At 44.9% G+C, this 26,283-nt stretch overlaps 1 protein-coding gene across 3 annotated transcripts in view; it reads right to left on the reverse strand.

Annotated features, from left to right (window-relative positions):
• The window catches only part of dennd4b (DENN/MADD domain containing 4B), a 72,270-nt gene that overhangs the window by 4,756 nt on the left and 41,231 nt on the right, over positions 1-26,283 (reverse strand). For all 3 annotated transcript variants that reach the window (XR_012769835.1, XM_075466396.1, XM_075466397.1), the window contains exons 12-28: positions 25,675-25,890; positions 23,641-23,786; positions 22,922-23,055; positions 22,706-22,820; positions 22,410-22,616; positions 18,328-18,456; positions 17,518-17,662; positions 12,139-12,294; positions 11,450-11,681; positions 11,009-11,294; positions 7,711-7,815; positions 6,803-6,978; positions 3,370-3,526; positions 3,055-3,294; positions 1,633-1,738; positions 1,394-1,559; positions 1,257-1,315 (exon numbers count right to left, since the gene is read on the reverse strand). Coding sequence is in view for 2 of the 3 variants with exons in the window: in XM_075466396.1 (XP_075322511.1) it covers positions 1,257-1,315; positions 1,394-1,559; positions 1,633-1,738; positions 3,055-3,294; positions 3,370-3,526; positions 6,803-6,978; positions 7,711-7,815; positions 11,009-11,294; positions 11,450-11,681; positions 12,139-12,294; positions 17,518-17,662; positions 18,328-18,456; positions 22,410-22,616; positions 22,706-22,820; positions 22,922-23,055; positions 23,641-23,786; positions 25,675-25,890 (2,775 nt within the window). In the remaining variant the exon portion in view is untranslated. The remainder of the gene's footprint in view (positions 1-1,256; positions 1,316-1,393; positions 1,560-1,632; positions 1,739-3,054; positions 3,295-3,369; positions 3,527-6,802; positions 6,979-7,710; positions 7,816-11,008; positions 11,295-11,449; positions 11,682-12,138; positions 12,295-17,517; positions 17,663-18,327; positions 18,457-22,409; positions 22,617-22,705; positions 22,821-22,921; positions 23,056-23,640; positions 23,787-25,674; positions 25,891-26,283) is intronic.

Genomic DNA, 26,283 nt, shown 5'->3' on the forward strand with positions numbered 1-26,283 from the left:
TCCTCTTTAAAGGGGCAGTTCGCCTCTTTAAAGGGACAGTTCTCCTCTTTAAAGGGACAGTTCTCCTCTTTAAAGGGACAGTTCGCCTCATTAAAGGGACAGTTCGCCTCTTTAAAGGGACAGTTCGCCTCTTTAAAGGGACAGTTCTCCTCTTTAAAGGGATAGTTCACCTCTTTAAAGGGACAGTTCGTCTCTTTAAAGGGACAGTTCTCCTCTTTAAAGGGGCAGTTCGCCTCTTTAAAGGGACAGTTCTCCTCTTTAAAGGGATAGTTCTCCTCTTTAAAGGGACAGTTCTCCTCTTTAAAGGGACAGTTCTCCTCTTTAAAGGGACAGTTCGCCTCTTTAAAGGGACAGTTCTCCTCTCTCCTCTTTCCTTTCCTTTCTTTTTGTTTTCTTCTGTTTACCTGCTGTGCAGACCGTGCAGACTTTTTCCTGTTGAGCCATTTTGCTCAACAGGAAAGGAAAGAGAAGGAACCAAAAGGAAAGGTCTGACTTTTTCCTGGAGAACCATTTTGTGATGCAAATGTATTACTCTGTTGAACGCATATTGTTCTGAGAAGCAAAACGCTTTATTTTTTAAACCCCAGCCAACTAGCCGGACTACCTTCATCAACACCAAAACGAGGCTGGAACTCTGCTCACAGGACGCAGCAGGGGGGAAGAAGATGTTCAGAAATTATGCTGCTGATATGGGATGTTACACAGCTTCATGTCAGAAGAGGCGAACTGTCCCTTTAAAGAGGCGAACTGTCCCTTTAAAGAGGCGAACTGTCCCTTTAAAGAGGAGAACTCTCCCTTTAAAGAGGAGAACTGTCCCTTTAAAGAGGAGAACTGTCCCTTTAAAGAGGAGAACTGTCCCTTTAAAGAGGCGAACTGTCCCTTTAAAGAGGAGAACTGTCCCTTTAAGAAGCAGCTCCACATGTCAGACGGGTCCTAAATGTCCCGTTATGGGTCAGTCTGTCTGCTGATGGCACGTTTCCAAACGTCAGCCCCTCCCACCGAAATAAATGCAAAAATATAGAAATAACTTTTTATAATGATGATCGTTTCTAAAATGGAGTAAAATACGTATTTATGCAACACAACTGTAAAGAATGTGAGATTTAAACTGGTTTTAATGTTTAGAATTGAAGCAGAAAAATGAATTCCTTCCAATCTGAACACATTTCTGTGTTTATTCGGCCTCTTTGTGCACATCTGTGTGCACATCTGTGTGCACATCTGTGTGAAGGTTTCGGCTCGGGCGGCGGTCTCACCAACATGATCTTTGCCCATCGCTGCCAGGGTGAGGAAGAGGAACTCTCTGTACAGACTCCTGTCGGGTTAAACAGAACATCATCAGGAAGCTCAGCACAGCGACCTTACAGCTGCAGATGTGTGAGTGTGAGCCCACCTCTGGATCCGGGGGGCTCCCGGCTGCTTGGCCAGCGCTTCCAGGAACAGGGTGACGGCTTTGTGCACCTCGTTCATGCCCACCCAGCGCAGCACCTCCTCCAGGAAGGCCAGCGTGAACGGGTGGTTGTGCCTCCGCCAGCTGTAGCTCCTCATGGGGACGCCGCCTGGCACCAAACACAGTCACATGGGTTAAAACGGGCCTGAGGGCGGCGGGCACTGTGTGTGTGTTTGACTTACTGTGGATCCTCCACAGCACGTAGAGGGGGGGCCACTGGTCTGTGTCGGGGGTCAGGGTGTCCCAGAGGAGCCGGACCCTCACTGCAGAGCTCTCCGACAGGGAAACCTGCAGGAAGACAGGCTGAGGGTCAGCTGCTGTCACATGACCTCAGACTGCTGTCACATGACTGTCACATGACCCAAGCTGCTGTCACCTTACTGTCACATGACCTCAAACTGCTGTCACATGACTGTCACATGACCTCAAACTGCTGTCACATGACTGTCACATGACCTCAAACTGCTGTCACATGACTCAGACTGCTGTCACCTTACTGTCACATGACCCAAACTGCTGTCACATGACTGTCACATGACCCAAACTGCTGTCACCTTACTGTCACATGACCCAAACTGCTGTAACATGACTGTCACATGACCTCAAACTGCTGTCACATGACTCAGACTGCTGTCACCTTACTGTCACATGACCCAAACTGCTGTCACATGACTGTCACATGACCCAAACTGCTGTCACATGACTGTCACATGACCCAAACTGCTGTCACCTTACTGTCACATGACCTCAAACTGCTGTCACATGACTGTCACATGACCTCAAACTGCTGTCACATGACTCAGACTGCTGTCACCTTACTGTCACATGACCCAAACTGCTGTCACATGACTGTCACATGACCCAAACTGCTGTCACCTTACTGTCACATGACCCAAACTGCTGTCACATGACTGTCACATGACCTCAAACTGCTGTCACATGACTGTCACATGACCTCAAACTGCTGTCACATTACTGTCACATGACCGTCACATGACCCAGACTGCTGTCACATGACCCAAACTGCTGTCACATGACTGTCACATGACCTCAAACTGCTGTCACATTACTGTCACATGACCGTCACATGACCCAGACTGCTGTCACATGACCCAAACTGCTGTCATATGACTGTCACATGACTCAAGCTGCTGTCACATGACTGTCACATGACTCAAGCTGCTGTCACATGACTCGGATTGCTGTCACATGACCCAAACTGCTGTCACATGGCTGTCACATGACTGTCAGATGACTCAAGCTGCTGTCAGATGGCTGTCACATGACTCAGACTGCTGTCACTTGACTCTAACTGCTGTCAGATGACTGTCAGATGACTGTCAGATGACTGTCAGATGACTGTCAGATGACTCAAGCTGCTGTCACTTGACTCTAACTGCTGTCACATGATTGTCACATGACTCAGACTGCTGTCACTTGACTGTCAGATGACTGTCACATGACCTCACGCTGCTGTCACATGACTCAAACTGCTTCATCTGGTGTAATCTCATTTATCAGGGAAACGCAATTTAAATCATCATCACAGCACCAACGATGGACCCACAGCTGGATCTTGTTCCCGTGCAGCAGCAGCAGCGTACCTGTGTGAACTGGCTGACCAGCGGCGAGCCCCGGACCAACTGCAGCAGGTTGCTAGGCAACCCGAGCCGCTGGAAGTACCACACCAGGTTCCAGAAGATGATGGAGTGGCTGTCCAAGAACTGCGGCTGGGCCAGCACCGCCTCGCCCTCGTTCTCCAGCAGACTCTCCAGCTCCTTCCTCAGAACCAGGGGGCTCAGGTACGCCACCGTCACCTGAGGCGCCCCGCCCGCCGACGAGCCCTGGGGGAGGGGGCGGAGTCTGTCAGCGAGGCGGGAAACATGGGGGGAAGACGTGTGAGAGGTGTGAAACGTTACCGTGGTGGTCCTGCTGGTCTCGGAGTAGCTGCTGGTCTCGGAGCTGGAGTCCTCGCTCAGCCCGTTGCACTGGTGCCGCAGGGACGCCTCCTGGGCGCTGGGGGGCCTCACGGCGCTCTCCACCTCGTCCTCCAGGTTCCAGTTGCAGCGTTCCGCACTGAGGACACACGAGAGGGAGCATGAAGCCTCTACACGTCTGTCCAACTGAAGGAAGACGGCGTCACGAGAGAGAGAAGCCCGGCTTAACATCAGGAGCGTGAGGAGGGCGCGGCTGAGTGTGTCCAGAGGTGTGTGCGGCGCCCTGACTGTTTTAAACACGAGGACGCTCTGCTGAGGCGCCTCTTTAACCACGTCTGAATAGTTCCAATTGGTGTGAATTGGACTCTAATTGGTGTGAATTGGACTCTAATTGGTGTGAATTGGACTCTGTTTGGTGTGAATTGAACTAATTGGTGTGAATTGGACTCTGTTTGGTGTGAATTGAACTCTGTTTGGTGTGAATTGGACTAATTGGTGTGAATTGGACTCTAATTGGTGTGAATTGGAACCAATTGGTGTGAATTGGACTCTAATTGGTGTGAATTGGACTAATTGGTGTGAATTGGACTCTGTTTGGTGTGAATTGGACTCTGATTGGTGTGAATTGGACTCTGATTGGTGTGAATTGGACTAATTGGTGTGAATTGGACTCTAATTGGTGTGAATTGGACTAATTGGTGTGAATTGGACTCTGTTTGGTGTGAATTGAACTCTAATTGGTGTGAATTGGACTAATTGGTGTGAATTGGACTCTGTTTGGTGTGAATTGGACTCTAATTGGTGTGAATTGGACTAATTGGTGTGAATTGGACTCTGTTTGGTGTGAATTGGACTCTGTTTGGTGTGAATTGGACTCTAATTGGTGTGAATTGGAACTAATTGGTGTGAATTGGACTCTAATTGGTGTGAATTGGACTAATTGGTGTGAATTGGACTCTGTTTGGTGTGAATTGGACTCTGTTTGGTGTGAATTGGACTCTGATTGGTGTGAATTGGACTCTGATTGGTGTGAATTGGACTAATTGGTGTGAATTGGACTCTGTTTGGTGTGAATTGGACTCTGTTTGGTGTGAATTGGACTCTGATTGGTGTGAATTGGAACTAATTGGTGTGAATTGGACTCTAATTGGTGTGAATTGGACTCTAATTGGTGTGAATTGGAACTAATTGGTGTGAATTGGACTCTAATTGGTGTGAATTGGACTAATTGGTGTGAATTGGACTCTAATTGGTGTGAATTGGACTCTGTTTGGTGTGAATTGGACTCTGATTGGTGTGAATTGGTGTGAATTGGACTGTATCTTTAAAGTGCCTTTAGATGACATTTGTTGTGATTTCTAAATAAAACTGAATAGAAATGACTGATCACATACATGATCTTGAGTGCTGACTGTTTTAAACACGAGGACGCTCTGCTGCGGCGCCTCTTTAACCAGGTCCGAATTGTTCAGGTTAGAATATTACTCGTGCACTGGAAAAAAATCTAAATCTTACCAAGTATATTTTTCTCATTGAGACACAACTGCCTAACAAGCACCATTTCAGCCAGATATAGGGACTTGTTTTAATACAATACATCTGGAATATCTTGTTAAATGAAAAAGTCTTGAAAACAAATTGTTTTGAGTCATATTTCACATGAAACAAGCTTTTTTTTTTATATTTGAAGAGGTTTTTAAGCTAATTTCAAGATCCCTTTTAACTCAAAGGTCCTAAATATCACATTTTATTTCAAGAAATCTTGACAAGCCGATTTTCACTAGTTCCATTGGCAGATTTTTTTGCTTATTTCAAGCAAAAACGTCTTTTATTTGTTGTTTTTTTTTACTTATTTTTTTTTATTAATCTTTTTGGCAGACAGATAAACATACAAATCAGTGAAATCAAGAAAATTATAGATGCACACCAGTTTTCTGTCCCTTTTGAATATATCATTAACTCACAATCCAAACTACAGAGCAAACAAACAACAACAAAAAAAACAACAACAAAGTGCCTACATTATACCATATATCAAACCTTGATCTCTGAACAAATCAAATCGGAAAAGGAGTATCACATTTATCACATATATCACATTTATCTAGTCATGTCTTCTATATAATTCAAAAATACCTCCCAAACCTGATTGAACAGATCTTCTCTCCCTCTAACACTGAAGGTTACCCTCTCATATGAGGCCATTTTTGTCGTCAGCTCTGTCCATTCCCTAAAACAGCAGATGTTAGCTGACTTCCAATGCCTCAGTATTATCCTACATCCAGTTAAGGTTGCTAATCGTAGCCAAAGCCTTCCAGATAGACTGATGTTCTCTGGTAACACACCCAAAATACATAAGGCAGGAGATTTAGACAAGTTAAATTGAAGATATTGATAATTCCACCCCAAAGCTGATCATTTTTGTCACAGCCATAGAGCATGTGAACTAAGGTGCCCACTTCTTTCTGGCATTTCCAGCAGGAGTCCCTATCCGTTCATTTCAGTTTGACTAATTTACTGGGGGTCCAATATTTTCTATTAAAGGGATGGTTCGGAGTAGATTCACCCTGGGGTCATTTGAACCGTGACATCCAGCCAAGTAGCCCACCCGCAGTTTTTCCGATATTGGCTGAACATCAGCTGATCTACTACTGTAGACAACAAAGCAAGGCTGCTCAATTTCTCCATTGATAAAATAAATTCACAACTCTACAACATAAAAATTCATAAAAAAATCATGTAGAATATAGCATATACTTTGTTGTCTACAGTAGTAGATCAACCCTCATCTTACTTTGAAGCTCCCAGAAGTGACGTCGACGCAGCTTTAGCAGCAGAGAAGCTATCAGGCTTGTGTTGATAATAATAAACTCCTGGACTATGTACAAACTTTCAAATGCATCGTTTTGTGAGTACAGACCATATTTGTACTACTGTAGAAGTTTGGTGTCATGGCATGTGATTTTAGTGTGGTAATTTTGGAGATACTGCCAGGGTCCATTAGTGCTTGTACGAAGCTATTCGGGATAACTCAGTAACTCAGCTGATGTTCAGCCAATATCGAAAAAACTGCGGGTGGGCTACTTGGCTGGATATCACGGTTCAAATGACCCCAGGGTGAATCTACTCCGGAGTATCACTTTAAGTATTTTGTATTGAATCATCTGCGCCTGTGTTTCCCTTGAACAGATATACAAAGAGGCAACAAGCTTCTCCCAATCCTCCTCTAAAACTGGAGTATCTAAATCCTTCTCCCAGCACTTTCTCAACCCCTTGGAGGGGCATTTTTTCCAGTGTGGAGTTAACTCGTGTTTGAAGGATCCATCAGGTTTGACCTTTTGTTTTATCGGACATAGAGCTCACGTTTTAATGAGAGTAAAGACACAGATTCAGCCCGCCGGGTGGGACTCGGTACCTGCTGACGGGTCCCAGGTCGCAGATCTCGGCGCTCAGGAAGGGGACGAAGGAGGCGGAGCAGAACGGGCAGGACGAGTTCAGGTTGGAGTCGTCTGAGGTCCAGCCGGCCATGATCTCCTCATCATAGACGAAGTAGTTACAGCTGCGGCACAGCGAGCAGCTGGACATCAGCACCTGGACGCACACACCGGAGGACCATCAATAGTCTCAGAAGCTCAATCAAATGGGTGGAACCTGACATGGTCTGCCATACTTTTTATTTGTGTTCACTTTGACCCTAAGAAGCAATAATCAGAGGGTCTGCTCTGCCGGAAACATCGCGGAAAAAAAATTGTGGCCATTTCAGTGTATGTACCCTTCATTTTTTGACAGAAAATGTTGGAAAATGACAATTTTCCACCAATCCTCAGTGGGTTCGGTCAATAAATGCATTCCAGATGCACGGAACACATGTGGAGACAACATCCAATGAAATTATAACTCTTCAAATACATTTCTACATGACTTTGGCTCAATTTAATGCAAAGAAATCGGGCGTTTTTTTCACTTTTTTCCAATATTTTTCATCTTTACTTCATTGGCAATCAATTATTCCCCCAAATTATGACATCAGTCAACATGCCATTCTGTTCACCCAACAGTAAACTCATTCCACAGAAAAAAATGTGAAAAATTCAACCAAAATCATTGGATCTGTGAGGATTTCCCTGCTGGGCCTCGTTGGCGATCAACAGGCTCAGAACCTCAATAGAATATTAGCGTATTCTCAAAATTTCGTCAGACATTCTGGATATTTTAGCATCGTGGCACACTTACACATGATCTTAGTCATTTGAATGAGTTTGAAACAACCAACAGACTTCGAAGCTACTCACTCAGAACCGCTCTAACCAGCGAACCGCTTACCTCCATGCCCACCCCCTCCTGACTGGCGTCCCAGGACCTGCGCAGAGGATACGATGGAGCGGGCGTGTCCGTCAGGTCGAGGTCACTTCCTACAGACAGCGAGCTCTGAGGAGGACCACACAGATTATTCAGGAACATCCCGTCAAAACGTGAAACAAATGATCAACTGTCGTCTTACAGGCTGAAAACTGCAGCTGATCAATAAAAAAAGACAAAAAAGTATCAATTTATTCATTAAAATATATGAATCTCAGACAGAAACTGATGCTGAATATAAATATTAGCAATAAAAGTCAAACTGTAAAGAATCAAGCATGTCTTAAAGACATGAAGAACTTTCTGCTTCTAAACTCAAACTGAAGTCGTTATCTTTGGACCTGAAACTGTCTGGTTCTATCGTTACTCTGGATGGTGTTTCCTCGGCTTCTGCTCCTACAGTGAGGAACCTCTGAGTTATTTCTGACCAGGATCTGTCCTCTGAGCCACATATGAAACAGGTTTCTGGGACTGCCTTCTTTCACCTTCGTAGTATTGTTAAAATCAGGAACATCTTGTCTCAGAGTGATGCAGAAAAACTGCTCCATGCATCTGTTACTTCAGGGTTGGACTGCTGTAATTCTTTACCGATCTTTTTTTTTGTTTGGACTCTTTAAAGTGCCTTTAGTTGTTGTTTTGTTTGTTTGTTTTGTTTATTTTGTTAAACGGTGTCATACACCAAAAAGGTGCCCAGCCCGCAACCCACACCATAAGTAATAAGAAGCAACAGTCCAAAGAACATCTCCATCATGGCTAATCCAACATGTACGGGTCAGTAGGCAACAACCCCACTCAGACATAACGTTGGTGAGCTTCCAACACATATTGGGCTAAATAAAACACTTTGATGTAAGTCTGCACTCATCGGACATAGAAAATAAATCATGACATTCCAAGGTCAATTCAAGGAAGAGCTTCAGTCTAACTTCATGGTAAAAAGGAGAGTAAAACAGAAAATGCATCTCATTAACCCTAACCCTATGTTACCCTAACCCTTTGTTACCCTAACCCTTTGTTACCCTAACCCTAACCCTTTGTTACCCTAACCCTTTGTTACCCTAACCCACACAGGGGGCACTTTCTGTTCTCTGGGCCAGAGGCCAGAGACCAGAGACCAGAGAACAGAGGCCAGAGGCCAGAGGCCAGAGAACAGAGGCCAGAGGCCAGAGAACAGAGGCCAGAGAACAGAGGCCAGAGGCCAGAGGCCAGAGGCCAGAGAACAGAGGCCAGAGGCCAGAGAACAGAGGCCAGAGGCCAGAGAACAGAGGCCAGAGGCCAGAGAACAGAGGCCAGAGGCCAGAGAACAGAGGCCAGAGGCCAGAGAACAGAGGCCAGAGGCCAGAGGCCAGAGGCCAGAGAACAGAGGCCAGAGGCCAGAGAACAGAGGCCAGAGGCCAGAGGCCAGAGGCCAGAGAACAGAGGCCAGAGGCCAGAGGCCAGAGGCCAGAGAACAGAGGCCAGAGGCCAGAGAACAGAGGCCAGAGGCCAGAGGCCAGAGAACAGAGGCCAGAGGCCAGAGAACAGAGAACAGAGGCCAGAGAACAGAGAACAGAGGCCAGAGGCCAGAGAACAGAGGCCAGAGGCCAGAGAACAGAGGCCAGAGGCCAGAGAACAGAGGCCAGAGGCCAGAGAACAGAGGCCAGAGAACAGAGGCCAGAGGCCAGAGAACAGAGGCCAGAGAACAGAGGCCAGAGAACAGAGGCCAGAGAACAGAGGCCAGAGGCCAGAGAACAGAGGCCAGAGAACAGAGGCCAGAGGCCAGAGAACAGAGGCCAGAGGCCAGAGAACAGAGGCCAGAGAACAGAGGCCAGAGGCCAGAGAACAGAGGCCAGAGAACAGAGGCCAGAGGCCAGAGGCCAGAGAACAGAGGCCAGAGAACAGAGGCCAGAGAACAGAGGCCAGAGGCCAGAGAACAGAGGCCAGAGAACAGAGGCCAGAGAACAGAGGCCAGAGAACAGAGGCCAGAGGCCAGAGAACAGAGGCCAGAGAACAGAGGCCAGAGGCCAGAGGCCAGAGAACAGAGGCCAGAGAACAGAGGCCAGAGGCCAGAGAACAGAGGCCAGAGAACAGAGGCCAGAGGCCAGAGGCCAGAGGCCAGAGAACAGAGGCCAGAGAACAGAGGCCAGAGGCCAGAGAACAGAGGCCAGAGGCCAGAGAACAGAGGCCAGAGAACAGAGGCCAGAGGCCAGAGAACAGAGGCCAGAGAACAGAGGCCAGAGAACAGAGGCCAGAGAACAGAGGCCAGAGAACAGAGGCCAGAGGCCAGAGAACAGAGGCCAGAGGCCAGAGAACAGAGGCCAGAGAACAGAGGCCAGAGGCCAGAGAACAGAGGCCAGAGGCCAGAGAACAGAGGCCAGAGAACAGAGGCCAGAGGCCAGAGAACAGAGGCCAGAGAACAGAGGCCAGAGGCCAGAGGCCAGAGGCCAGAGAACAGAGGCCAGAGAACAGAGGCCAGAGGCCAGAGAACAGAGGCCAGAGGCCAGAGAACAGAGGCCAGAGAACAGAGGCCAGAGGCCAGAGAACAGAGGCCAGAGGCCAGAGAACAGAGGCCAGAGGCCAGAGAACAGAGGCCAGAGAACAGAGGCCAGAGGCCAGAGGCCAGAGGCCAGAGAACAGAGGCCAGAGAACAGAGGCCAGAGGCCAGAGAACAGAGACCAGAGGCCAGAGGCCAGAGAACAGAGACCAGAGGCCAGAGAACAGAGGCCAGAGGCCAGAGAACAGAGGCCAGAGAACAGAGGCCAGAGAACAGAGGCCAGAGGCCAGAGAACAGAGGCCAGAGAACAGAGACCAGAGAACAGAGACCAGAGGCCAGAGAACAGAGAACAGAGGCCAGAGGCCAGAGGCCACTTCTCAGCTGGGCCCAAACAGAGCTCTGCGCTCTGCTGAGGTTCAGGGGGACAAAGTGCTCTGGATGGTACACAGACTTTATCAGACAATACATTCAGTTTAGGTTTGTACAGAATCTCTTCTGCCCAATTTTGTTTATAATTTTCAAATAATATTATCTTAATTTGTTTAACACTACAGGATCATTTATTTCCATATATGGATTGGAGACCTACTTTGTCCAACGACTATATTTGAGAGGTTCCACAAAAAATTTTTGATGAAATTTGTTGTGATTTCTAAATAAATCTGAACAGAAAAGACTGATCACATATATGATCTTGAGATTCTTCTTCATGTTTTTTATGTACTGAGTTCTTCTTCTGCAGTTCTCGGCGCTTCGCTGGAAGGAAACGGCGTGACGCAGCGCCCTCACCTCTGAGGTGGCGTTGACCAGCCTGTCCTTGGCTTTCAGCAGCGTCTCGGCCACCTGAGCCTTCCTGGACTGCCTCTGCTCCGACACCCGCCGTCCGATCCCCCCGCCGCCTCCGGGCCGCCGGTCGTCCACGCTGGCGGCCCGCCGCACCGACGCCCTGTGTTTGGTGGGCGTGAGGAGCTGCTGCAGTTTCCCCGCCAGACCCCCCCGGCTCGGGGACGAGACGTTGTTGGAGTTCTCGTCCACCTTGCTGCTCCGGTGGGCGGAGTCTCTGGCTCCAGCAGGTCTGCAGGTTAGAGGTCAGAGGTCAGAGGTCAGAGGGCGGGGCTGGTCAGATCAAAGCTGCGCACACCTGAGGTGGACACACTGACTTAAGGACTAATTGGTGTGAAATGGTGTGAATTGGACATTGAATTGGACCAGAGGCAGGTGGACACTGACCTGCCGTCTCTCTCTGCAGGCCGGCAGCTGCAGGCCGGCTCCGGCTCGGCCGCCTCGGCGCACTCTCTGTAGAAGTTGGAGAGGCAGACCTGACTGCGGGGAACCACCAGGCCTCCGGGCGGCGGCGGCGTGGAGGTGTCCCGGCGCCCCAGAGGGGGCTTACGGGAGCCGGCGTCCCCGCATCCGTTGGTCCCCGAGTTGTGGAGGAGGGTCTTCTTGGAGGGTTTGGCCTCTGAGGACGGAGAGGAGGCGTTAGTGGAAAAAATGCCCCTCCAAAAATAAGTAAGAAAGACGTTTTTGCTTGAAATAAGCAAAAAAATCTGCCAATGGAACTAGTAAAAATCGGCTTGTCAAGATTTCTTGAAATAAAATGTGATATTTAGGACTTTTGAGATAAAAGTGATCTTCAAATTAGCTTAAAAACCTCTTCAAATTAAAAAATAAAAGCTTCATGTGAAATATGACTCAAAACAATTTGTTTAAGACTTTTTCATTTAACAAGATATTCCAGATGTATTGTATTAAAACAAGTCCCTATATCTGACTGAAATGGTACCTGTTAGGCAGTTGTGTCTGATATTAAGTGTAATGAGATACTCAATGAGACAAATATACTTGGTAAGATTAAAATTTTTTCCAGTGTGGTTCCGACCCGCCCGGGGAAGGCGGCGCTGACGGCGAGCTCTTACTGTCGCTCAGCGTCCTCACGCTGCTCAGGCTGCTGCTCTTCACCAGCGGACCCGTCAGGGACTCGTGGCTGGAGCTCTCGCTCAGACCGCTCCAGCTGGACTGACGAATCAGGGTGGAGTGGGGGCGGGGCCTCTGGTCAGGGTCCATCATGACTTCTGCAACAAACACAATCAACCGCATCACCGTCATCGATGGGTTAACCAATCAGAGCGAGGGATGGAGGCCGAGGCGTGAGGTGCGCCCTCAGGTAACTTAGGCTGTGTTCCAAACCGCATACTTCTCCTACTACTCCTACTAACTTTCTGAGTTAGTATGCCAGTTTGAGTAAGCAGAAGTTCCCGGATGCAAACTAGATTCTCCTAAATGTTGGGTATGCATCATGAGGTTACTACTCATACTCAAACTACCCAAGATGCAACGTAACGTGACGTCGCCGATCGTCATTTCCTGTCAAAACGGCAGTTTCAAGCTAGCTACAACGAGGGTAGGTTCACTTCCTGTTTTCAAAACAAAAGCACTGATTGTATGGTAATGGCTTTCCCTATGATAAAAGGCAACGGGTTTTTTATTTTGTGAAAATAACCGGAAGTGCGTTAGCTCACTGCGGCTAGCTTTAGTAGCGCCGAATTCGTGGGAACAAAATTGTAAATAGCCGGTATTTTGTCAGGTTTTCAACACGTTGGGGATCTAAACGACTACTTTCTCTCCTGAAAATGTTTCAAATGTTGCTAAAGTTTACAGAGTTTAGAGCTTAAGGGAAATCAGCTTCAGGCCGGCTGATTTCGGCTCGGGCAGGAGCGAAATGCATTGTGGGTAAACGCTCTGCATACTGTCTGATCGATGAGTATGCAGTATGTAGTATGCAGTATATAAGTATGTAGTATGTAGTATGTAGTATGCAGTATGCAGTATGTAGTATATAAGTATGTAGTATGCAGTATGTAAGTATGTAGTATGTAGTATGCAGTATGTAGTATGCAGTATATAGTATGTGGTATGCAGTATGTAAGTATGTAAGTATGTAGTATGTAGTATGCAGTATGCAGTATGCATTATGTAGTATGCAGTATGTAGTATGCAGTATGCAGTATGTAGTATGCAGTATATAGTATGTGGTATGCAGTATGTAAGTATGTAAGTATGTAGTATGCAGTATGTAGTATGCAGTATGTAGTATGCAGTATGCAGTATATAGTATGCAGTATGCAGTATGTAGTATGCAGTATGCAGTATGTAGTAGGTAGTATGCAGTATGTAGTATGCAGTATGTAGTATGCAGTATATATTATGTAGTATGTAGTATGTAGTATGCAGTATGTAGTATGTAGTATATATTATGTAGTATGTAGTATGCAGTATGTAGTATGCAGTATATATTATGTAGTATGTAGTATGTAGTATGCAGTATGTAGTATGTAGTATGCAGTATATAAGTATGTAGTATGCAGTATGTAGTATGCAGTATATATTATGTAGTATGTAGTATGTAGTATGCAGTATGTAGTATGTAGTATGCAGTATATAGTATGTGGTATGCAGTATGTAAGTATGTAAGTATGTAGTATGCAGTATGTAGTATGCAGTATGTAGTATGCAGTATGTAGTATGCAGTATGTAGTATGCAGTATGCAGTATGTAGTATGGAGTATGCAGTATGTAGTATCCAGTATATAGTATGTGGTATGCAGTATGTAAGTATGTAAGTATGTAGTATGCAGTATGTAAGTATGTAGTATGTAGTATGTAGTATGCAGTATGTAGTATGTGGTATGCAGTATGTAAGTATGTAAGTATGTAGTATGTAGTATGTAGTATGCAGTATGCAGTATGTAGTATGCAGTATGTAGTATGCAGTATGTAGTATGCAGTATGCAGTATGTAGTATGCAGTATGTAGTATGGAGTATGCAGTATGTAGTATCCAGTATATAGTATGTGGTATGCAGTATGTAAGTATGTAAGTATGTAGTATGCAGTATGTAGTATGCAGTATGTAGTATGCAGTATGCAGTATGTAGTATGCAGTATGTAGTATGCAGTATATAGTATGTAGTATGCAGTATGTAGTATGCAGTATATAGTATGTGGTATGCAGTATGTAAGTATGTAGTATGCAGTATGTAGTATGCAGTATGTAGTATGCAGTATATAAGTATGTAGTATGCAGTATGTAAGTATGTAGTATGTAGTATGTAGTATGCAGTATGTAGTATGCAGTATATAGTATGTGGTATGCAGTATGTAAGTATGTAAGTATGTAGTATGTAGTATGCAGTATGTAGTATGCAGTATGTAGTATGCAGTATGCAGTATGTAGTATGCAGTATGTAGTATGCGGTATGCAGTATGTAGTATGCAGTATATAGTATGTGGTATGCAGTATGTAAGTATGTAAGTATGTAGTATGCAGTATGTAGTATGCAGTATGCAGTATGTAAGTATGTAGTATGTAGTATGCAGTATGTAGTATGCAGTATGTAGTATGCAGTATATAGTATGTAGTATGTAGTATATAGTATGTAGTATGCAGTATGTAGTATGCAGTATGTAGTATGTAGTATGCAGTATATAAGTATGTAGTATGTAGTATGTAGCATGCAGTATGTAGTATGCAGTATGCAGTATGCAGTATATAATATGTAGTATGCAGTATGCAGTATGTAGTAGGTAGTATGCAGTATGTAGTATGCAGTATGTAGTATGCAGTATATATTATGCAGTATATAGTATGTGGTATGCAGTATGTAAGTATGTAAGTATGTAGTATGTAGTATGTAGTATGCAGTATGTAGTATGCAGTATGTAGTATGCAGTATGCAGTATGTAGTATGCAGTATGTAGTATGCGGTATGCAGTATGTAGTATGCAGTATATAGTATGTGGTATGCAGTATGTAAGTATGTAAGTATGTAGTATGCAGTATGTAGTATGCAGTATGCAGTATGTAAGTATGTAGTATGTAGTATGCAGTATGTAGTATGCAGTATGTAGTATGCAGTATATAGTATGTAGTATGTAGTATATAGTATGTAGTATGCAGTATGTAGTATGCAGTATGTAGTATGTAGTATGCAGTATATAAGTATGTAGTATGTAGTATGTAGCATGCAGTATGTAGTATGCAGTATGTAGTATGCAGTATGCAGTATGCAGTATATAATATGTAGTATGCAGTATGCAGTATGTAGTAGGTAGTATGCAGTATGTAGTATGCAGTATGTAGTATGCAGTATGTATTATGTAGTATGTAGTATGTAGTATGCAGTATGTAGTATGTAGTATGCAGTAGATAAGTATGTAGTATGTAGTATGTAGTATGCAGTATGCAGTATGTAGTATGCAGTATATAGTATGTGGTATGCAGTATGTAGTATGCAGTATATAGTATGTGGTATGCAGTATGTAAGTATGTAAGTATGTAGTATGTAGTATGTAGTATGCAGTATGTAGTATGCAGTATGTAGTATGCAGTATGTAGTATGCGGTATGCAGTATGTAGTATGCAGTATGTAGTATGCGGTATGCAGTATGTAGTATGCAGTATATAGTATGTGGTATGCAGTATTTAAGTATGTAAGTATGTAGTATGCAGTATGTAGTATGTAGTATGTAAGTATGTAGTATGTAGTATGCAGTATGTAGTATGCAGTATGTAGTATGCAGTATATAGTATGTAGTATGTAGTATGTAGTATGCAGTATGCAGTATGTAGTAGGTAGTATGCAGTATGCAGTATGCAGTATGTAGTATGCAGTATATAGTATGTGGTATGCAGTATGTAGTATGCAGTATATAGTATGTGGTATGCAGTATGTAAGTATGTAAGTATGTAGTATGCAGTATGTAGTATGCAGTATGTAGTATGCAGTATGTAGTATGCGGTATGCAGTATGTAGTATGCAGTATGTAGTATGCGGTATGCAGTATGTAGTATGCAGTATATAGTATGTGGTATGCAGTATTTAAGTATGTAAGTATGTAGTATGCAGTATGTAGTATGTAGTATGTAAGTATGTAGTATGTAGTATGCAGTATGTAGTATGCAGTATGTAGTATGCAGTATATAGTATGTAGTATGTAGTATGTAGTATGCAGTATGCAGTATGTAGTAGGTAGTATGCAGTATGTAGTATGCAGTATGTAGTATGCAGTATATATTATATAGTATGTAGTATGTAGTATGTAGTATGCAGTATGTAGTATGCAGTATGTAGTATGTAGTATGCAGTATATAGTATGTAGTATGTAGTATATAGTATGTAGTATGCAGTATGTAGTATGCAGTATGTAGTATGCAGTATATATTATGTAGTATGTAGTATGTAGTATGCAGTATGTAAGTATGTAGTATGTAGTATGCAGTATGCAGTATGTAGTATGCAGTATGTAGTATGCAGTATGTAGTATGTAGTATGTAGTATGCAGTATGTAGTATGCAGTATGTAGTATGCAGTATATATTATGTAGTATGTAGTATGTAGTATGTAGTATGCAGTATGTAAGTATGTAGTATGTAGTATGCAGTATGTAGTATGCAGTATGTAGTATGCAGTATATAGTATGTAGTATGTAGTATATAGTATGTAGTATGCAGTATGCAGTATGTAGTAGGTAGTATGCAGTATGTAGTATGCAGTATGTAGTATGCAGTATATATTATGTAGTATGCAGCATGTAGTATGTAGTATGTAGCATGTAGTATGTAGCATGTAGTATACAGTATGCAGTATGTAGTATGTAGCATGCAGTATGCAGCATGTAGTATGTAGCATGTAGTATGTAGCATGTAGTATGCAGTAGGTAGCATGTAGTATGTAGCATGCAGTATGTAGCATGTAGTATGTAGCATGTAGTATGCAGTAGGTAGCATGTAGTATGTTGCATGTAGTATGTTGCATGCAGTAGGTAGCATGTAGTATGTAGCATGCAGTATGTAGCATGTAGTATGTAGCATGTAGTATGTAGCATGTAGCATGTAGTATGTAGCATGTAGCATGTAGCATGTAGCATGTAGTATGTAGCATGTAGCATGTAGCATGTAGCATGTAGCACGTAGTATGCGGTTTCGAACATAGCCAAACTTTACTAAACTCACACCTGGTAAAAGGCTTCTTATTTACCTTCATACTGAACTATAATCTGTGAAACTCTTCACCGACACCTCGCCATCAGAGCTCCACCCAACAGAGCTCCAGCTATCAGAGCTCCACCTATCAGAGCTCCACCCATCAGAGCTCCACCCATCAGAGCTCCACCCAACAAAACTCTGAATGTATGAGCTGGTTTGTTTGTGTCTGAATCTCTGAAGCAGAACTGAACTAAATGAGCAGAAACCGGCCCAACAAAGGTCCTTCTGCTACTTCCTGAAACATGTCTGACCTCCCCGGGAGCCCACGGAGCCGCTCTTCTCCCGCCGTCTGATTGGTCTCCTGAACTGGGCCACAGCCAGTAGGACGTTCCTCAGCTTGGCCCAGCGCAGACGCCCGCCCTGATTGGTGGAGGGCCACTTGCTCTCCAGAACAGCCTGAAGAGAGAAGACGTCCCATCAGTAAGACGCCATTAAAGGTTAAAAAAAATCTGTTCAAAAGCTCCCTGATGAAGACAAAAAGGTGGTTAAGGCGAGACACGGCAGGTTTTAGGCCAGTTTACTCCTTCAACATGTGTTCTTTCATTTGTTTTTGAGCAATTGTTTCCAATACAAATATACTGAATTCCCCTATTTAAATCTTTAAATGCCGTTTTTTGTATTATTCCAGTATCAATATCTCAGCCTATGGAGCACCTACTAACACCAAACTTTACAGTCACACACTTAGCAGTATTCTGAAGATATTTACAGAAGGATTTGTTGATAAATCATTCCTGGCCTGATTTATGTGACATAATAAAAAAAAATTGGCTAAAATTTTGATTTCCTAGGAATTGAAAGCAGATATCCTGAAATCCCTCTGTAATTTTCTTTTCATTTTGTGTGTAAACAAAATGAAAAAAGAATTTTGCATGACGACTTAAAAACATTTTAACTTTGGTCAAAACTAGTCCTGACGACATTGTTCATTTGTTTGTCCGACCTCAGGTCAAAGGTCAAAGGTCACTCCCAGATTTCTGCCAAAGCCAGCCGTCACAGTGTCCCCGAACACATAAAAAGGTGAATAAAGTGTGTGATCCGAGCAGAAAACTGGACTGGACCTTGTTGTAGTATCCGTAGGTGATGGTGTTAGGAGTGATTCCGGCCTTCTTCATCTCCAGCAGGACTCGGACGGCGAGGACCGGCTGACCGTACAGACCGCAGAGCTGCATCAGGATCCTGTAACACACCTGTAACACACACACAGCTGCATCAGGATCCTGTAACACACACACAGCTGCATCAGGATCCTGTAACACACCTGTAACACACACACAGCTGCATCAGGATCCTGTAACACACCTGTAACACACACACAGCTCCATCAGGATCCTGTAACACACCTGTAACACACACACAGCTGCATCAGGATCCTGTAACACACCTGTAACACACACACAGCTGCATCAGGATCCTGTAACACACCTGTAACACACACACAGCTGCATCAGGATCCTGTAACACACCTGTAACATACACACAGCTGCATCAGGATCCTGTAACACACCTGTAACACACACACAGCTGCATCAGGATCCTGTAACACACCTGTAACACACACACAGCTGCATCAGGATCCTGTAACACACACACAGCTGCATCAGGATCCTGTAACACACCTGTAACACACACACAGCTGCATCAGGATCCTGTAACACACACACAGCTGCATCAGGATCCTGTAACACACCTGTAACACACACACACAGCTGCATCAGGATCCTGTAACACACCTGTAACACACACACAGCTGCATCAGGATCCTGTAACACACCTGTAACACACACACAGCTGCATCAGGATCCTGTAACACACCTGTAACACACACACAGCTGCATCAGGATCCTGTAACACACCTGTAACACACACACAGCTGCATCAGGATCCTGTAACACACCTGTAACACACACAGAGCTGCATCAGGATCCTGTAACACACCTGTAACACACACACAGCTGCATCAGGATCCTGTAACACACCTGTAACACACACACAGCTGCATCAGGATCCTGTAACACACCTGTAACACACACACAGCTGCATCAGGATCCTGTAACACACCTGTAACACACACACAGCTGCATCAGGATCCTGTAACACACCTGTAACATACACACAGCTGCATCAGGATCCTGTAACACACCTGTAACACACACACAGCTGCATCAGGATCCTGTAACACACCTGTAACACACACACAGCTGCATCAGGATCCTGTAACACACACACAGCTGCATCAGGATCCTGTAACACACCTGTAACACACACACAGCTGCATCAGGATCCTGTAACACACCTGTAACACACACACAGCTGCATCAGGATCCTGTAACACACACACAGCTGCATCAGGATCCTGTAACACACCTGTAACACACACACACAGCTGCATCAGGATCCTGTAACACACCTGTAACACACACACAGCTGCATCAGGATCCTGTAACACACCTGTAACACACACACAGCTGCATCAGGATCCTGTAACACACCTGTAACACACACACAGCTGCATCAGGATCCTGTAACACACCTGTAACACACACACAGCTGCATCAGGATCCTGTAACACACCTGTAACACACACACAGCTGCATCAGGATCCTGTAACACACCTGTAACACACACACAGCTGCATCAGGATCCTGTAACACACCTGTAACACACACACAGCTGCATCAGGATCCTGTAACACACCTGTAACACACACACAGCTGCATCAGGATCCTGTAACACACCTGTAACACACACACAGCTGCATCAGGATCCTGTAACACACCTGTAACACACACACCTGTAACACACACACAGCTGCATCAGGATCCTGTAACACACCTGTAACACACACAGCTGCATCAGGATCCTGTAACACACCTGTAACACACACACAGCTGCATCAGGATCCTGTAACACACCTGTAACACACACACAGCTGCATCAGGATCCTGTAACACACCTGTAACATACACACAGCTGCATCAGGATCCTGTAACACACACACAGCTGCATCAGGATCCTGTAACACACCTGTAACACACACACAGCTGCATCAGGATCCTGTAACACACACACAGCTGCATCAGGATCCTGTAACACACACACAGCTGCATCAGGATCCTGTAACACACACACAGCTGCATCAGGATCCTGTAACACACACACAGCTGCATCAGGATCCTGTAACACACACACAGCTGCATCAGGATCCTGTAACACACCTGTAACACACACACAGCTGCATCAGGATCCTGTAACACACCTGTAACACACACACAGCTGCATCAGGATCCTGTAACACACCTGTAACACACACACAGCTGCATCAGGATCCTGTAACACACCTGTAACACACACACAGCTGCATCAGGATCCTGTAACACACCTGTAACACACACACAGCTGCATCAGGATCCTGTAACACCTGTAACACACACACAGCTGCATCAGGATCCTGTAACACACCTGTAACACACACACAGCTGCATCAGGATCCTGTAACACACCTGTAACACACACACAGCTGCATCAGGATCCTGTAACACACACACAGCTGCATCAGGATCCTGTAACACACCTGTAACACACACACAGCTGCATCAGGATCCTGTAACACCTGTAACACACACACAGCTGCATCAGGATCCTGTAACACCTGTAACACACACACAGCTGCATCAGGATCCTGTAACACACACAGCTGCATCAGGATCCTGTAACACACCTGTAACACACACACAGCTGCATCAGGATCCTGTAACACCTGTAACACACACACAGCTGCATCAGGATCCTGTAACACACCTGTAACACACACACAGCTGCATCAGGATCCTGTAACACACACACAGCTGCATCAGGATCCTGTAACACACCTGTAACACACACACAGCTGCATCAGGATCCTGTAACACACCTGTAACACACACACAGCTGCATCAGGATCCTGTAACACCTGTAACACACACACAGCTGCATCAGGATCCTGTAACACACACAGCTGCATCAGGATCCTGTAACACACCTGTAACACACACACAGCTGCATCAGGATCCTGTAACACACCTGTAACACACACACAGCTGCATCAGGATCCTGTAACACACCTGTAACACACACACAGCTGCATCAGGATCCTGTAACACACCTGTAACACACACACAGCTGCATCAGGATCCTGTAACACACCTGTAACACACACACAGCTGCATCAGGATCCTGTAACACACCTGTAACACACACACAGCTGCATCAGGATCCTGTAAAACACACAGAACTCTGAGAACCGTTCAGGCAGGAAAAGGGCTCCTAATCAATCAAACTTTATTTATATAGCCCTTTTACAATAGCCAACCGGTACTCAAAGTGCTTTACAACAGGATAAAAACAACAAAACATAAAACACGATTCAGAAATGGAGAGTCGTTCCTCTCCACAGTCGCCTCAGGCACGCTCAGGACGGGACAAAGTTTCAGTGCAATCTGTTGGTTTCCTTAGCTAGGAAACTGTTTTTGAATTGGCTCGATATGAACAAATTGGATTATTTTTATAAATAATTATGATTACAATTAATTGAATTCCAATTGGCTTGAATTGGACTTTATTATCTAAGTGCCTTGAGATGACATTTGTTGTATTTGGCGCTATATAAATAAAAATGAATTGAATTGAATAAAAGTGCTAAAAGTGCTGCAGGGCATTAACCTTGTAGCACCCACAGTTGCAGATATGCAACAAGCTTTTTATTTATTTACATTATATTTTTATTTACATTACATTATTTGATTTTTTTAATTTACTTACATTATTTAAATTCATGTGTAATATTTTTTTACATTCCATTTGATGTAAAAATGGGTGGGAATAAACCAATATTTTTGGTTTATTGGCAGTTGCATATCTGCAACTGTGGGTGCTACAAGGTTAAAAGCCTTCCACAAGTGCAATAAAATGAATTGAATAAAAATTTGAATAAAATTAAGATAATTAAAAAAGAGCGGATAGAATGGATGCATATTGGCCCTAATCAGAGTTCCAACGCCAGTCTAAAAAGGCGGGTCTTAAGCTTCGATTTAAAAAGGCAGAGACTCCAGGGCTGAACCGGGCCCACACAGAACAGAAGCCATTTTAAATCGGTCCGTCTCACCTCGTCCGGCAGCACCACTTTGCGGTTCTCCATGTGCTTCAGCACGTCGTAGGCCGTGTGCAGGGCGCGCACCTTGGCGCTCTCGGCCCGGACGAAGGTGGGCAGGTAGATGAACCAGAGGCCGTAACAGTGGCCCAGCAGGCACTTGGACCACATGTCCGGCACCGCCGAGTACTTCTGAGCTCGCTTCTGGGCCAGCTTGATCTCCTGCAGACACACAGAGAGACGTCAGAGAAACAAACCAGAAGGTGACATCACGGACGCTGCATCAGGCCAGTGCTGAACGGTCCTGTTACCTGCTTGGTGCGTCGGGGGGCGGGGCTACTGGGGGCGCTGCCTTTGGCCGGGACGCGGAGCTGGTCCTGCGGGCGGTCGAAGAGCCCCGGCTTCAGGGTGGGGAAGGTCTCGTAACTGGACACACAAGGGGAAAATCAAACATCCTGTCAGCAGCGGGGCTCCTCGTCTACGGCGTGCCGGGTGCACGGCGTGCTGAACGGCGTGCCGGGTCGTACCTGTAGAGGGCGGGGCACTCGGAGCCGTCGGCTTCCTGCGGCTCCTCGGGAGGCATGATGAAGACGGTGTGTTCTCCGCTGTGCGTCTCATCCAGATCGATCAGCCTCACCTCCTCTGGCTTCTCCACATCCACCTGCCCACGTTAGCTCAAACGTTAGCAAGAATGTTAGCTCAAACGTTAGCACAAACATAGCAAGAACGTAATCACAAACGTTAGCTCAAACGTTAGCACAAACGTTAGCTCAAACGTTAGCTCAAAGATAGCAAGAACGTAAGCACAAACGTTAGCACAAATGTTAGCACAAACGTTAGCTCAAACGTTAGCACAAATGTTAGCACAAACGTCAGCACAAACGTTAGCTCAAACGTCAGCACAAACGTTAGCACAAATGTTAGCACAAACGTTAGCACAAATGTTAGCACAAACGTTAGCACAAACGTCAGCACAAACGTTAGCACAAACGTCAGCACAAATGTTAGCACAAACGTTAACACAAACGTTAGCACAAATGTTAGCACAAATGTTAGCTCAAATGTTAGCACAAACGTTAGCACAAATGTTAGATCAAAAGTTAGCACAAACGTTAGCTCAAACGTTAGCACAAACGTTAGCACAAACGTTAGCCCAAATTTAACACAAACGTTAGCACAAACGTTAGCCCACAGGTGAACGAACACGGCGTCCTGCCACTCAGGAGGAAAAGGCCTCCGCTCCCACCTTCTGGACGCACTCGTCGAAGAACTCCAGGCAGGCGTGCCGGTCGCTGACGAAGGAGCACTCCTCGATGAACTGCGTGAACATCTGAGTCCTCGTCAGCTGGGTGTAGCACTTCTGCTGCGTCCGGTCGCGAGACTTCAGGAACCCTGTGGGACCACCACAGAAGAAGAACGTCGGTCCGCACTCTCACACCATGGCTGTGTTCGAAACCGCATACTTCTCCCAGTACTCCCACTACTCCTACTAACCTAAACTTTTTTTAAGTTCCCGGATGCGTACTAGATTCTCCTAAATGTTGGGTTTGCATCATGAGGTTACTACTCATACTCAAACTACCCAAGATGCAACGTAACGTGACGTCGCCGATCGTCATTTCCTGTCAAAACGGCAGTTTCAAGCTAGCTACAACGAGGGTAGGTTCACTTCCTGTTTTCAAAACAAAAGCACCAATTGTATGGTAATGGCTTTCCCTATGATAAAAGGCAACGGGTATTTTATTTTGTGAAAATAACAGGAAGTGCGTTGCTCACTGCGGCTAGCTTTAGTAGCGCCGAATTCGTGGGAACAAAATTGTAAACAGCCGGTATTTTGTCAGGTTTTCAACACGTTGGGGATCTAAACGACTACTTTCTCACCTGAAAATGTTTCAAATGTTGCTAAAGTTTACAGAGTTTAGAGCTTAAGGGAAATCAGCTTCAGGCCGGCTGATTTCGGCTCGGGCAGGAGCGAAATGCATTGTGGGTAAACACTCTGCATACTGTCTGATCGATGAGTATGCAGTATGCAGTATGCAGTATGCAGTATGTAGTATGCAGTATGTAGTATGCAGTATGTAGTATGTAGTATGCAGTATGCAGTATGTAGTATGCAGTATGTAGTATGCAGTATGCAGTATGTAGTATGCAGTATGCAGTATGTAGTATGCAGTATGTAGTATGTAGTATGTAGTATGCAGTATGCAGTATGTAGTATGTAGTATGCAGTATGTAGTATGCAGTATGCAGTATGTAGTATGTAGTATGCAGTATGTAGTATGCAGTATGCAGTATGTAGTATGCAGTATGCAGTATGTAGTATGTAGTATGCAGTATGCAGTATGTAGTATGTAGTATGCAGTATGCAGTATGTAGTATGTAGTATGCAGTATGCAGTATGTAGTATGCAGTATGCAGTATGTAGTATGTAGTATGCAGTATGCAGTATGTAGTATGCAGTATGCAGTATGTAGTATGCAGTATGCAGTATGTAGTATGTAGTATGTAGTATGCAGTATGCAGTATGTAGTATGTAGTATGCAGTATGTAGTATGCAGTATGTAGTATGTAGTATGTAGTATGCAGTATGTAGTATGCAGTATGCAGTATGTAGTATGCAGTATGCAGTATGTAGTATGCAGTATGCAGTATGTAGTATGTAGTATGCAGTATGCAGTATGTAGTATGTAGTATGCAGTATGTAGTATGCAGTATGTAGTATGTAGTATGTAGTATGCAGTATGTAGTATGCAGTATGCAGTATGTAGTATGCAGTATGCAGTATGTAGTATGTAGTATGCAGTATGCAGTATGTAGTATGTAGTATGCAGTATGTAGTATGCAGTATGCAGTATGTAGTATGCAGTATGCAGTATGCAGTATGTAGTATGTAGTATGTAGTATGCAGTATGCAGTATGTAGTATGTAGTATGCAGTATGCAGTATGTAGTATGTAGTATGTAGTATGTAGTATGCAGTATGCAGTATGTAGTATGCAGTATGCAGTATGTAGTATGCAGTATGCAGTATGTAGTATGCAGTATGCAGTATGTAGTATGTAGTATGCAGTATGTAGTATGCAGTATGCAGTATGTAGTATGCAGTATGTAGTATGCAGTATGCAGTATGCAGTATGTAGTATGCAGTATGCAGTATGCAGTATGTAGTATGCAGTATGCAGTATGTAGTATGCGGTTTCGAACACAGCCACTTCCTGGACTGATGGTTCACAGGTCTAACTCTACAGTGACAGGCTCTCTGTGAGCAGCAAACAGCGCACCCTGCAGGTGGAACAGGGAGCTGCAGTCGGTGGTGGTGTCTGACGGCGCCTGGGTGATGGGCAGCAGGAAGGCTCGGTACCCCCGCAGCAGGCAGCTCATGAAGCGCAGGAACGCCTCCTGGATCTCCAGCTCCAGCTGCTTCTGGCGCCTGTAGATCTGATCGTAGTCGGTCAGCAGGAACTCCAGCGTCGCCTCCTCCTGGCCGGGACTGCAAACTGCACCACAAGAGATTAAAGCTTTAAAGGGACAGTTCTCCTCTTTAAAGGGACAGTTCGCCTCTTTAAAGGGACAGTTCTCCTCTTTAAAGGGACAGTTCGCCTCTTTAAAGGGACAGTTCTCCTCTTTAAAGGGACAGTTCTCCTCTTTAAAGGGACAGTTCACCTCTTTAAAGGGACAGTTCTCCTCTTTAAAGGGACAGTTCTCCTCTTTAAAGGGACAGTCCGCCTCTTTAAAGGGACAGTTCGCCTCTTTAAAGGGACAGTTCGCCTCTTTAAAGGGACAGTTCTCCTCTTTAAAGGGACAGTTCGCCTCTTTAAAGGGACAGTTCTCCTCTTTAAAGGGACAGTTCGCCTCTTTAAAGGGACAGTTCTCCTCTTTAAAGGACAGTT

The sequence above is a fragment of the Odontesthes bonariensis genome, chromosome 5 (assembly GCF_027942865.1).
Source record: "Odontesthes bonariensis isolate fOdoBon6 chromosome 5, fOdoBon6.hap1, whole genome shotgun sequence".
NCBI classification, from domain to species: Eukaryota; Metazoa; Chordata; class Actinopteri; order Atheriniformes; family Atherinopsidae; genus Odontesthes; species Odontesthes bonariensis.